Source organism: Rana temporaria, chromosome 2 (assembly GCF_905171775.1).
Source record: "Rana temporaria chromosome 2, aRanTem1.1, whole genome shotgun sequence".
Taxonomy (NCBI): domain Eukaryota; kingdom Metazoa; phylum Chordata; class Amphibia; order Anura; family Ranidae; genus Rana; species Rana temporaria.
The window spans coordinates 539944084-539958467 of NC_053490.1; the positions used below are offsets into that span (position 1 = coordinate 539944084).

A 14384-nucleotide genomic window follows, 5' to 3' on the forward strand; every position below is an offset into this window, starting at 1 on the left:
GCTGTCTGTCCCCTCCCCCCATGCTCCTCTGTCGTCCCCCCTGCTCCTCTGGTCCTCCCCCTGCTTCTTTGTTCCCCCCAGGTAAGCGCTGCAGAGAGGGAGAAGAGGTGAGCGCTGCGGGAAGGGTGAGACAGGGGAGCGGAAGGGGGCGGCGGTCCGCTGTCACTGAAGCCGGCCCACTGAGCCATCGGCCCACCGGGAAACTCCCTGTAGTCCCAATGGCCAGTCCATCCCTGGTATACCTTAAAGCAGAGTTTCACCCAAAAGTGGAACTTCCACGGATTCCTCCCCTCCCTTCGGTGCCACACCACATTTGGCATCTTTTGGGGGGGGGGGGGAGCGGATACCAGTCAAAAACAAGTATCTGCTCCCACTTCTATGGAAAGATTGTCGCAATCCTGTGCAGCGATCTACACAATGTCACACATCCAGGTGGGCTTGGAGTGCAACTCTCTGTGGCCTGAGCCCAACATTTTTTGAAGCCTACTAGAGCCTCTGGCTCTAATCACTTGTGTAAAAAATAAATAAAAAAACTCCCCCCATTGGAATCCATGCATCCGGCACCCTAATGGATGGGCCGTCACTGCCTGCCACTACGCTGTCTGATTTTCTTGGTTATAACCTTACCTGTTCGTGTTTACCAACAACATCTGCCTCCTATCCATCTCAACCCCTGGCCTTACCCCAACTCTGTATCTACTTGATTGGTTTAGTAAATTGCCCTCATTTTGTGTTTGATGTCAACCACCTGTAGTAGGGTGAGCTGGAAGCTTACTCCCTTGGGGTATCTGCCACACAAAACCAACTTCGCATGAGATATTCCTTAATTCCTTTGGCTCTCTTGTCCTTAGACAAGCCAGCACTATCATCAGGAGAGAAATAAGGTGCTCTACCTACGGTCAGGCTGTAGTTGCCCTTCCCTTCCCTCAGCTGTCCATGGTGCCCTACGAGCTGCATTGAAGTAGGTCAATCCCAGTGTTCCCATCATCCTCCCCTATAGCAGTAATGGTGAACCTCGGCACCCCAGATGTTTTGAAACTACATTTCCCATGATGCTCAGGCACTCTGCAGTGTAGTTGAGCATCATGGGAAATGTAGGCATCTGGGGTGCCAAGGTTTTGCCATCACTGTCCTATAGGAACAGACATACATGTTCACCATGTGTAAATGTACGATCATTGGGTGAACAATGATGGCCCAACCCCATCCAATGTCTGAAGAGAGTGTCATACCGCGTACACACGACCGTTTTTCATGACGATAAAAAAAATTTAATTGGTCGTGAAAAACGGTCGTATGTAGGCTCCAGAGCATTTTTCGCGATGAGAAAAATGGCCACTAAAAATTTAGAACCTGCACTATTTTTTCTCGTTGTTTTTCTCATCGTGAAAAACGGTCATGTGTAGGCTTTAACTACTTGCCGACCAGCCGCCGCAGTTATACGGCGGCAGGTCGGCTCCCCTGCGCGAGAGCCCGTAGCTATACGTCGGGCTCTCGAAGCAGCCACTAGTCCCTGACTCCCGTGTGTGTGCCTGGCGCGATCGCCGCCGGGCACCCGCGATTGCTCGTTACAGAGCGAGGACCGGGAGCTGTGTGTGTAAACACACAGCTCCCGGTCCTGTCAGCGGGAGAAATGCCTGACCGGCTGTTCATACAATGTATGAACAGCGGTCAGTCATTTCCCCTAGTGAGGCCACCCCCCCTACAGTTAGAACACACCCAGGGAACATACTTAACCCCTTCCCTGCCAGTGGCATTTTTTCAGTAAGCCAATGAATTTTTATAGCACTGATCGCTATAAAAATGACAATGGTCCCAAAAATGTGTCAAAATTGTCCGAAGTGTCCGCCATAATGTCGCAGTACCGAAAAAAAAAAAAACGCTGATCGCCGCCATTACTAGTTAAAAAAAAAATATTCATAAAAATGCCATAAAACTATCCCCTATTTTGTAGCCGCTATAACTTTTGCGCAAACCAATCAATATATGCCTATTGCGATTTTATTTACCAAAAATAAGTAGAAGAATACGTATCGGCCTAAACTGAGGAATAATTTTTTTATATTTATATATATTTTTGGAGGAAATTTATTATGGTAAAAAGTAAAAAATATTTATATTTTTCAAAATTGTCGCTCTATTTTTGTTTATAGCGCAAAAACTAAAAACCGCAGAGGTGATCAAATACCACCAAATGAAAGCTCTATTTGTGGGGAAAAAAGGACGGCAATCTTGTTTGGGAGCCACGTCGCACGACCGCGCAATTGTCTGTTAAAACGACGCAGTGCCGAATCGCAAAAAGTGCTCTGGTCTTTGGGCAGCAATATGGTCCGGGGGTTAAGATGTTGATGACGGGGGGGGGGGAGGAAATGCGCATGCTCAGAAGCAAGTTATGAGAAGGGAAATTTGTATAATCAGCCCAAGGGGTGGCGCCATTCGGATGAAACTTCCCCTTTATAGTGCCGCCATACGTGTTGTACGTCACCACGCTTTGCTCGGCCATTTTTTATCACGATCGTGTGTAGGCAAGGCAGGCTTGAGAGAAATCGCGTCGAGAAAAACGTTGTTTTTTTTCCATGACATGAATAACGGCCGTGTAGACTTTGCTCCTCAAGGGGATGAAAACTCCTCAATGTGAATAAACTCCAATCATCCCAAAATCGGTCCAACCCAGGGCCATCTTAATAGCATCATGGGCCCCTGGGCAAATTAATGTTCTGGGGCCCCTACAATTATGACAGTGCAGGTAAACAGACATTATGTAGGTAGGAGGCAGACTGGGGCCCCCAATTTCAGGGCAGCGTGGGCTCAAGGACCAGCTGCTTTGGGAAAGTGCAGGGGCCCCCCATGCAGCGGGGGCCCCTGGGCAGTGCCCAGGTGTGCCCTCTCATTAAGACAGCCCTGGCCCAACCTTTCCTAGAGCACCTCTACATCTCCTCCTTGTTAATGTGGATTTATCACATTCAGAATAACAAAGGAAATGGGAGATCAGCGTTTAGAGAAGTTTAAAAAAGAAATCCAATAAATCTTTAGAATCTCACCTGTGATTTGAACGCCATAGTAGATTGTGAAGTGACTTCTCCTCCTGGAAGAAATATAAAGAGTCAGTTATATGCGGAAGAACTCGTATAGTTCTATGGTAATGCTGAATCATTACTAAGTAAGAAACAGTCACAGATGTTATCACATTTCCTTTATTTTTTAACCAGTTAAGGACCAGAATAAATTTTCATCTTCTGTAACTTGGTTCTAACTTTGTCAGAAGTGACATTTCAATTTTTTTTTTTTTTGTAAGAGTTATTGACATTGGTTGGGACTAGTTGGGGTTATAAAGGATTCAATCAGGGAAGTATATTCAAAATAGAATCTTTTTTGGTAGATTGTAATTAGCTGCAGCGACTCTGCTACACGGGAAACCTACACCGAGTCCCATAGGAGGGTGTGCAACCAGCTGGACATACATGGTACATTTTATAGGATTAACTGGTTAAAATTAGGTTATGCTGTTATCATTATTCCTTTTCTATGGCTAGCATGCAGCCAGTGAAGAATGTAAATTCTAATTTACTGTCTTGCATGTTTATTCCAGCTCACTGACTCACTAGCACAGCATAGTTGCCAACATTTGAAAAAAAATTCCAGGGACACTTTGCAGCACAGCTATTAATTAATTACCACACTCACTTCCCCGAAGCTCCACCCACTCCGCAGTATGTACAGGAGAGGAGGAGGAGTGCAGAGGGTATGATGGGGCAGTATGTACAGGAGAGGAGGAGTGCAGAGGGTATGATGGGGCAGTGTGTACAGGAGAGGAGGAGTGCAGAGGGTATGATGGGGCAGTATGTACAGGAGAGGAGGAGTGCAGAGGGTATGATAGGGGCAGTGTGTACAGGAGAGGAGGAGTGCAGAGGGTATGATGGGGCAGTGTGTACAGGAGAGGAGGAGTGCAGAGGGTATGATGGGGCAGTGTGTACAGGAGAGGAGGAGTGCAGAGGGTATGATGGGGCAGTGTGTACAGGAGAGGAGGAGTGCAGAGGGTATGATGGGGCAGTATGTACAGGAGAGGAGGAGTGCAGAGGGTATGCAGGGGCAGTATGTACAGGAGAGGAGGAGTGCAGAGGGTATGATGGGGCAGTATGTACAGGAGAGGAGGAGGAGGAGTGCAGAGGGTATGCTGGGGCAGTATGTACAGGAGAGGAGGAGTGCAGAGGGTATGATGGGGCAGTATGTACAGGAGAGGAGGAGGAGTGCAGAGGGTATGCTGGGGCAGTATGTACAGGAGAGGAGGAGGAGGAGTGCAGAGGGTATGCTGGGGCAGTATGTACAGGAGAGGAGGAGGAGGAGGAGTGCAGAGGGTATGCTGGGGCAGTATGTACAGGAGAGGAGGAGTGCAGAGGGTATGATGGGGGCAGTATGTACAGGAGAGGAGGAGTGCAGAGGGTATGATGGGGGCAGTGTGTACAGGAGAGGAGGAGGAGTGCAGAGGGTATGCTGGGGCAGTATGTACAGGAGAGGAGGAGGAGGAGTGCAGAGGGTATGCTGGGGCAGTATGTACAGGAGAGGAGGAGGAGTGCAGAGGGTATGCTGGGGCAGTATGTACAGGAGAGGAGGAGTGCAGAGGGTATGATGGGGGCAGTGTGTACAGGAGAGGAGGAGGAGTGCAGAGGGTATGCTGGGGCAGTATGTACAGGAGAGGAGTGCAGAGGGTATGCTGGGGCAGTATGTACAGGAGAGCAGGAGTGCAGAGGGTATGGGCACAGTTAGTACGGGAGAGGAGTTTGGAGGGTATGGCGGTGGCATAATGGGGAGGGATTTCTTGTGGTGTCTATGGGGTAATCAGGAAGTGATGTTGGGAAGATAAGGGAAGGAAAGTGACCATGGAATGATGTCCCTCAGCTGGGGGGGGGGGGGGTAGGAAGCAGCTTGGAGTGATGTCTGTATGATGTGATCTGGGGGTGATGCAACCTGGGGGCAGTATGTACAGGAGAGGGGGACTGAGAAGTGGTCAGATAGCGATAATGGTCAGATATAATAAAAAAAAAAACTCATCCACTAAAAACATTTAAAACAATGAATCCTACAACAGTACTAGATGTAAGTACAGATCTATGTAATCCAGTTTATAGCACTCTGTATCCAATCCAATTGCTCAGACTAGATACTGTGGGGTCATTTATAGCCATTCATGTAACCTGTGTGTGTATGTGGTGAGTTCACACTTCTCATTGTACATGTATACAGGTTCTGAGTCTGTACAATGAGAAGTATGAACTCACCACATACACACACAGGTTACATGAATGGCTATAAATGACCCCACATTATCTAGTCTGAGCAATTGGATTGGATGATGTTTGCACAGAGTGTTCCTGCTTAGAAGTGATCTGCCAAAATGTGTTTGGGCTGCAGACCTCAGCCCCCTCCCCCTCACTATCTCCCCCGATTCTTCTCCTAAGAAAAAATCTCCTTGAAAGTTTGTACTACAATCCACCCTAGGAAACTTCTCCCAGAAAAGTTCAGCTCACTCACCTCCTCCCTTCCTCTGGCCAGCCGACAGGAGCTACAGTGAGCTCCGCCTCCGAGGTCTCACAGCACACCGCGCTGCTGATTGGAGGGGGAGGCTGAGTCAGAGATAACAAGAACCCCGCACAGCACGAGACTGGAAGGAGGGGAGGGGACAGAAAGGAGCTTTGCATCCCAAACACACAGCGCAGGCTCAGGTCCCTGCTGAGACCCAGAAGCCGCACCTGCCTTCCCCAATAGCCGGGACAAGTCCCGGCAGGCTAAATTAGCTGGAACTAGGTCCCAAATAACGGGACTGTCCCTTTAAAAACGGGACAGTTGGCAAGTATGGCACAGGAGTCCAGGATCAGGATGGAAGTCCCATATTAACATATACAGCCTTTATTTTAACCACTACAGACCCGAGCCTATTTCTGAGATAGTGGGCCAGATTCAGATAGGTCAGCGGATCCGCTGACCTATCTGATTTACGATACGCCGCCGCAAGTTTTTGAGGCAAGTGCTTTATCCAGAAAGCACTTGCCTCTAAAGTTGCGGCGGCGTATCGTAAATCCCCCAGCGGAATTCAAATTCCGCGGCTAGGGGGCGTGTAACATTTAAATCAGGCACGTCCCCACGCCGAACGAACTGCGCATGCGCCGTCCGTATAATTTCCCAGTGTGCATTGCTCTAAATGACGTTGCTAGGACGTCATTGGTTTCGACGTGAACGTAAATTACGTACATCCCTATTCGCGAACGACTTACGCAAACGACGTAAAAAATTAAAAACTCGGCACGGGAACGACGGCCATACTTAACATTAGCTACGCCTCATATAGCAGGGGTAACTATACGCCGGAAAAAGCCGAACGCAAACGACGTAAAAAAATGCACCGGGCGGGCGTTCGTTTCTGAATCGGCGGAAATCCTCATTTGCATATTCCTCGCATTAAAAAAAAACGAAACACCACCTAGCGGCCGGCCTGGAATTGCAGCCTAAGATCCGACGGTGTAAGTCACTTACACCTGTCGGATCTTAGGGAGATCTATGTGGAACCTGATTCTATGAATCGAGCGCATAGATACGACCGGCGGAACTCAGAGATACGACGGCGTATCAGGAGATACGCCGTCGTATCTCCTATCTGAATCTGGGCCTTGGTGTTTAGTTAAAAAACATTTTTTTTTTTTGCTAGAATTTTTTTTAGAACCCAAAACATTATATATATATATTTTTTTCTAACACCCTAGAGAATAAAATGGCGGTCGTTGCAATACTTTCTGTCACACCGTATTTGCCCAGCGGTCCTACAAGCACACTTTTTTTGGAAAAAATAAACTTTTTGAATAAAAAAATAAGACAACAGTAAAGTTAGCCCAATTTATTTTTAGATTGTGAAAAATAATGTAAAGCCAAGTAAATTGATACCCAACATGTCCCGCTTCAAAATTGTGCCCGCTCATGGAATGGCGACAAACTTTTTCCCTTAAAATTCTCCAGGCGACATTTAAAAAATCCTACAGGTTGCATGCTTTGAGTTACAGATGAGATCTAGGGCTAGAATTATTTCTCTCGCTCTACCGATTGTGGCGAAACCTCATGTGTGGTTTGAACACCGCTTTCATATGCAGGTGCTACTCACATATGCGTTTGCTTCTACACGCAAGCTCGGCGGGACGGGGTGCGTTTAAATTTTTTTCTTATTTATTTACCTTTTATTTTTTTATTTTTTCAATGTTCTTAAAAAAAAAAAAAAAAAAAAAAGTGTCACTTTTTATTCCTATTACAAGAAAAACATTCCTTAAAATAGAAAAAAGCATGACAGGTCCTCTTAAATATGAGATCTGGAGTAAAAAAAAACCTCACATCTCATATTTACACTAAAATGCAATAATATTAAAAAAATGTAATTTGAAAAATAAAAATACAATGGCCCTTTAAGAGCTATTAGTGAAAGTGATGTTTTGATGTTGCTTCCGCCCTGCAATGACTTGGAGACAGGTGGGGGTCTTCTTCCCCTCACATGTCTCCATGTCAGTCCAGGGACAGGTCCAGATTGCCTCCGCCGCTACAGACGGCCACGGGGTTCCGGGCAGCCGAGGAGAGGAGGGGGAGAGGAGCGGGGCTCTTGGCAGCCGAGGAGAGGAGCGGACCTCCGGGTGGCAAAGGAGAGGAGGGGGAGAGGAGCGGGGCTCCGGGCATCCGAGGGGGGGAGAGGAGCGGTACTCCGGGCAGCCAAGGAGAGGAGGGGGAGAGGAGCGGGGCTCCGGGTAGCCGAGGTGAGGAGGGGGAGAGGAGCGGGGCTTCGGGTGGCCGAGGAGAGGCAGGGGAGAGGAGTGGGGCTCCGGGCAGCCAAGGAGAGGAGGGGGAGGGAGCGGGGCTCAGGGCAGCCGGGGAGAGGAGGGGGAGAGAAGTGGGGCTCCGGGCAGACAAGGAGAGGGGGGGGAGAGGAGCGGGGCTCCGGGCAGCCGGGGAGAGGAGCGGGCCTCCGGGCGGCCGAGGAGAGGAGCGTGCCTCTGGGCAGCCAAGGAGAGGAGGGGGAGAGGAGCGGGGCTCAGGGCAGCCGAGGAGAGGAGGGGGAGAGAAGCAGGGCTCCAGGCAGAAAAGGAGAGGAGGGGGAGAGGAGCGGGGCTCTGGGCAGCCAAGGAGAGGAGGGGGGGAGGAGCGGGGCTTCAGGCAGACGGGGAGAGGAGGGGGAGTGGAGCGGGGCTTCGGGCAGCCGGGGAGAGGAGAGAGAGAGGAGCAGGGCTCCGGGCAGCCAAGGAGAGGAGGAGGAGGGAGCGGGGTTTAGGGCAGCTGAGGAGAGGAGGGGGAGAGAAGCGGGGCTCCAGGCAGACAAGGAGAGGAGGGGGAGAGGAGCGGGGCTACGGGCAGCCGGGGAGAGGAGCGGGCCTCTGGGCGGCCGAGGAGAGGAGGGGGAGAGGAGAGAGGCTCTGGGCAGTCGAGGAAAGGAGCGGGCCTCCGGCAGCCAAGGAGAGGAGGGGGAGAGGAGTGGGGCTCCGGGCAGCCGGGGAGAGGAGGGGGAGAGGAGCAGGCCTCTGGGCAGCAGAGGAGAGGAGGGGGAGAGGGGAGGGGCTCCGGGCAGCCGGGGAGAGGATCAGGGCTCCGGGCTACCGAGGAGAGGAGGGGGAGAGGAGAGGGGCTCCGGGCGGCCAAGGAGAGGAGGGGAGAGGAGTAGGCCGAGGAGAGGAGGGGGAGAGGAGAGGAGGTGGAGAGGAGAGGGGCTCCGGGCAGCCAAGGAGAGGAGGGGGGAGGAGCGAGCCTCCGGGTGGCCGAGGAGAGGAGTGAGCCTCCGGGCAGCCGAGGAGAGGAGGGGGAGAGGAGAGAGGCTCCGGGCAGCCGAGGAGAGGAGCGGGCCTTGGGGCAGCCAAGGAGAGGGGGAGAGGAGCCAGGCTCCGGGCAGCCGAGGAGAGGAGGGGGAGAGGAGAGGGGCTCCGGGCGGCCGAGGAGAGGAGGGGGAGAGGAGCAGGGCTCTGGGCAGCCGAGGAGAGGAGGGGGAGAGGAGAGGGGCTCCGGGCGGCCGAGGAGAGGAGGGGGAGAGGAGCGGGGCTCCGGGCAGCCGAGGAGAGGAGGGGGAGAGGAGAGGGGCTCCGGGCGGCCGAGGAGAGGAGGGGGAGAGGAGCAGGGCTCTGGGCAGCCGAGGAGAGGAGGGGGAGAGGAGCGGGCTCTGGGAAGCCAAGGAGAGGAGCGGGCCTCCGGGCAGCCGAGGAGAGGAGGGGGAGAGGAGCGGGGCTCCTGGCAGCCGAGGAGAGGAGAGGGAGAGGGAGAGGAGCGGGGCTCTGGGAAGCCGAGGAGAGGAGCGGGGGTCCGGGCAGCCGAGGAGAGGAGGGGGAGAGGAGCGGGGCTCTGCAATATGGCACTGCGTTACTTTAACTGACAATTGTGCGGTCGTGCGACGTTGTACCCAAATGAAATGTATGTCTTTTTTTCCCACAAATAGAGCTTTCTTTTTGTGATATTTGATCACTTCTGTGGTTTTAATTTTTTGCGCTATAAACAAAAAAAGAGCGACAATTTAAAAAAAAAATCTTTATTTTTTTACGTTTTGCTATAAAACATCCAAAAAAATAAAAAAATATATTTCTTCATCAATTAAAGGGGTTGTAAAGGTTTTTGTTTTTTCACCTTAGTGCATCCTATGGATTAAGGTGAAATAACACCTGGCAATGACCGACCCCCCAGCCCCCCATTTTACTTACCTGAGCCCGTTCACCTGCTCTGCGCCGCCCCCGGCGTCCTCCTCTTCTCCACGGAGTCTGGGCATTGATTGTATAGATTGATAGCAGCGCAGCCATTGGCTCCTGCTGCTGTCAATCAAATCCAACAACGTGACCGCTGGGTGGGCGAGACCGAGTCATACATGCTGTGTCTATGGACGCATTGTGTATGACATGGAGCACGCCCTCAAGCTAACCCCCTCAGGAGAGAGCTCCCCAGAGGGGGTTAGCTATTGCGGGGAGGAGCCAAGACAGCCGCCATGGGACCCCAGAACAGCAGGATCGGGGCCACTCTGGGCAAAACAAACTGCACAGTGGAGGTAAGTATAGCATGTTTGTTATTTTTAAATAAAAAAGAGATTTTTAATACAGCTTACCTGTAAAATCTTTTTCTTGGAGTACATCACGGGACACAGAGCGGCATTCATTACTATATGGGTTATATGGAGTACCTTCAGGTGTAGACACTGGCAATCTCAAACAGGAAATGCCCCTCCCTATATAACCCCCTCCCATAGGAGGAGTACCTCAGTTTTGTAGCAAGCAGTATGCCTCCCAAAATGGTCCTCAAAAAAGAGGGGTGGGAGCTCTGTGTCCCGTGATGTACTCCAAGAAAAAGATTTTACAGGTAAGCTGTATTAAAAATCTCTTTTTCTTTATCGTACATCACGGGACACAGAGCGGCATTCATTACTATATGGGATGTCCCAAAGCAATGCTTACAATGAGGGGAGGGAGAACATCTCCAAGACAAAAGGATTTAATTTAGAGATATACTCAAATCATAATAAATCCAACTTAGTTGAGAAAAATAAAATTTTTAAATTTAACTCAAACAAGAGGAGCCCCCGGAATCCGAGGGTCTCAAACTGCAGCCTGCAGCACTGCCTGCCCGAAGGCAGTATCAGTATTCCTTCTTACGTCCAACTGGTAGAATTTTGTAAACGTGTGGACAGAAGACCAGGTTGCCGCCTTGCAAACTTGAGCCATAGAGATCTGGTGGTGTGCTGCCCAGGAGGCGCCCATGGCTCTAGTAGAATGAGCCTTTAATGATACTGGAGGAGGCAACCCTTTCAAGCCGTAGGCCTGAGTGATTAATTGCTTAATCCACCTAGAAATGGTGGACTTTGCAGCTGCCTGCCCCTTCTTGGGCCCATCCGGTAGAATGAACAGCACATCTGTCTTCCGGATCTTCTTTGTAGCTTTAAGATAGGCCTTCATGGCCCTGACAATATCCAAGGTATGCAGCAACCCTTCCTTTCTGGAAGTAGGTTTAGGGAAGAAGGATGGTAATACCAAATCCTGGTTGAAATGAAAACTGGATATGACCTTCGGTAGGAAGGAAGGATGAGGGCGGAGAACGACCCTGTCCTTATGAAAAACAAGATATGGTTCCTTACAGGATAAGGCTGCCAGCTCCGAAACTCTTCTTGCGGAAACTATGGCAACCAAAAATACTAACTTCCTTGTCAGTAGAACCAAAGGAATATGAGCCAACGGCTCAAACGGTTGTTTCTGTAAACTTGACAGAACAAGATTTAAATCCCACGGACAAAGCAGGGATTTAACTGGAGGTCTAATACGTAAGACCCCTTGAAGGAAGGTCTTAACCAGCGAGTGGGTGGCCAGCGGCCGCTGAAACCACACTGACAGAGCAGAAATCTGTCCTTTGATTGTGCTTAATGCCAATCCTTTATCCACTCCTAGCTGGAGAAAACTTAATACTCTATCGATGGTAAATTTGCGAGAAAGCCATCGCTTGGACTCACACCAGCCTACATAGGCCTTCCAGACCCTGTAATAAATCACCCTAGAGACCGGTTTCCTGGCTCTGATTAGGGTAGAGATTACTTTCTGAGACAGACCTCTACCCCTGAGAATCAGGGATTCAGCTTCCAGGCCGTCAAATTTAGATGCCGTAAGGCAGGGTGGAGGATCGGACCTTGCGATAGCAGGTCTGGCCGTAGAGGAAGAGTCCACGGGTCTCCCACTACCATCCTTAAGATTAGTGAGTACCATGCTCTTCTGGGCCATGCTGGAGCTACCAGGATGACTGGTATGTGCTCCACCCGGATCCTGCGCAGCAGGCGGGGTAGTAACTGGAGCGGGGGAAACGCATAAAGAAGTTTGAACTGATGCCAAGGGCAAACCAACGCATCGGTTCCGCAGGCCATCGGATCCCTTGAACGGGATATGAACCTGTCTAGTTTCTTGTTGAGTCTCGATGCCATGATATCCACGTCCGGCACTCCCCATCTTTGGCAGAGTGCTTGAAAGACTTGTGGATGCAGAGACCATTCCCCCGGCCATAGAGTCTGGCGGCTTAAGAAGTCCGCCTGAAAGTTGTCCACTCCTGGAATGAATATTGCCGATATGCAGGGCACATGAGCCTCTGCCCATAGGAGAATCAAGCTCACCTCTCTCTGAGCGGCTTGACTCCTGGTTCCCCCTTGGTGATTTATGTATGCCACGGCCGTGGCATTGTCTGATTGAATTCTCACCGGGAACCCCTGCAATTTTGACGTCCAAGCCCTGAGGGCTAGTCGAGCAGCTCTGAGCTCCAAGATGTTGATGGGCAACTGCTTCTCTGGCTTTGCCCAAGTACCTTGGCGAGTGCAACCATCCAAAATTGCTCCCCAGCCCGTCAGGCTGGCGTCTGTGGTCACTATCTTCCAAGCCACTGGGCTGAAAGACTTCCCCTTCAGTAGATTCTGAGGGTCTAACCACCAACACAGACTTTGTCGGACTCTTGATGAGAGCGGCAACGGGATATCCAAGGCCTGTGGCCTTCTGCTCCATGCTGACAGGATGGCTGCCTGTAGGATGCGAGTGTGGCTCTGGGCGTATGGTACCGCCTCGAATGTGGCCACCATCTTGCCTAGTAACCTCATACATAGGCGAATAGTCGGTTCTTTCTTGCTTAGAACCAGTAGGATTAATTCCTTGATGGCTTTTACCTTCCTCAGAGGTAGGAACACTCCTTGTTGTTCTGTGTCTAATCTCATGCCGAGATATTCCAACTGCCTTGTGGGCTGGAAAGCTGACTTTTCTCGATTTAGGACCCAGCCGAACCTCTCGAGGTATTGGACCGTGAGGGCCACTGCTCGCTCCAAGCCGGGAGACGAGTGATCTATGACTAGGAGGTCGTCCAGGTATGCTAGGATCGTGACCCCTTGGATCCTTAGTTTGGCTAGGATTGGAGCTAGGACCTTCGTGAACACCCGGGGGGCCGTAGCCAACCCGAAGGGAAGCGCCACGAATTGGAAGTGACGCGAAGCCACCATGAAGCGTAGATATCTTTGATGTGGCTGATAAATTGGAACATGAAGGTAGGCATCCTTTATGTCTATGGACGCCATGAAGTCGTCCTTCTGGAGTGTGGCAGCTGCTGACCGCACGGATTCCATCCGAAATGAGCGGATCTTTAGATATGCATTTACCATCTTTAGGTCCAAAATTGGCCTGACATCTCCATTGGATTTTGGGATGATGAATAGGTTGGAGTAGAAACCCAGCCCCTGTTCCAGGACTGGTACCTCTACTATTACTTCCTGGGAAAGTAGATGATCTAATGCCGATCTTAATGCGGCTCCCTTTTCCGGATCGTTTGGAATCCTCGACTTCTGGAAATGAGGAGGAGGAAACCTTAGGAAATCTAATTTGTAGCCTGTGGCCACGGAAGACCGTACCCACTCGTCGGGAATGCTGGCTTCCCAAATCTCTGAAAAGAGTCGCAGCCTTCCCCCCACCTTCGTGGGTGGGGGCGCCCCTTCATAAGGTTGGCTTGGGGGCTGGTTTTGCTGGTTTGCGAAACCACTGCCTTTTGCCTCTAACAGCCTGTACTTGTGATCTGCTGTTGAAGCCGAAGTTTGCTTTTGCAGGAGGCCGTCGATACTGCTTGGCATTAGAGGGCCCCTGCCCAGGGGAATACTGTCGTTTAAACGCAGGTCCCTGAACCTTCTTCTTAGTTGGCAAGAGAGTACTCTTGCCGTTTGAAATGGTCTGAATGTATTTATCTAGGTCTTCTCCGAAGAGTCGTCCTCCATGGAAGGGGAACCCTACCAGGAGCTTCTTGCATGGGGGCTCAGCCTCCCAGCTTTTTAACCATAAGAGTCTTCTCATATGGATAAGGGATAACGATAAACGTGACGCTTGCTGGATAGAATCCTTGATTGCGTCTACCGTAAAACATATGGCCTTAGGGACATCCGAAAATTTTTCTGCCTGCTGGGCCGGAATAAGTTTAAGCATCTGCTTAAATCGATCCGATAATGCTTGAGCGACCCCAATCGCAGCCACAGCTGGCTGTACTACTGCCCCTGCAGTAGTGAAGGAGTTCTTAAGTAGTGCTTCCAAGCGCTTATCAACTGGATCCTTGAACACCTGTATGTTTTCTACAGGGCATGTTAACGATCTGTTAACACATGAGATGGCTGCGTCCACTGCAGGAGTAGCCCATCTTTTGGAAAATTTTTCTTCCATAGGATATAGGACAGAGAACCTTTTAGGTGGTAAGAAGATCTTATCTGGCTTGTTCCAATCTTGGAACAAAATTCCCTCTAATAGAGGATGGATCGGAAACACAGCATTGCTTTGAGGCGCCCTCAGTGAGCCCAAAGCTGAAACCGTCGATACCTGGAGATCTGGTACTGGCAAGTTGAA

At 50.6% G+C, this 14384-nt stretch overlaps 2 protein-coding genes across 4 annotated transcripts in view; both read right to left on the reverse strand.

Annotated features, from left to right (window-relative positions):
* Nucleotides 1–14384, reverse strand: part of LOC120928396 — a 328747-nt gene that overhangs the window by 145380 nt on the left and 168983 nt on the right. The window lies entirely within an intron of this gene.
* LOC120928122 (butyrophilin-like protein 8) overlaps nt 1–14384 on the reverse strand; it is a 74420-nt gene that overhangs the window by 38621 nt on the left and 21415 nt on the right. For all 3 annotated transcript variants that reach the window (XM_040339234.1, XM_040339233.1, XM_040339235.1), the window contains exon 2: nt 3042–3085. In XM_040339234.1, the coding sequence (XP_040195168.1) occupies nt 3042–3085 (44 nt within the window). The remainder of the gene's footprint in view (nt 1–3041; nt 3086–14384) is intronic.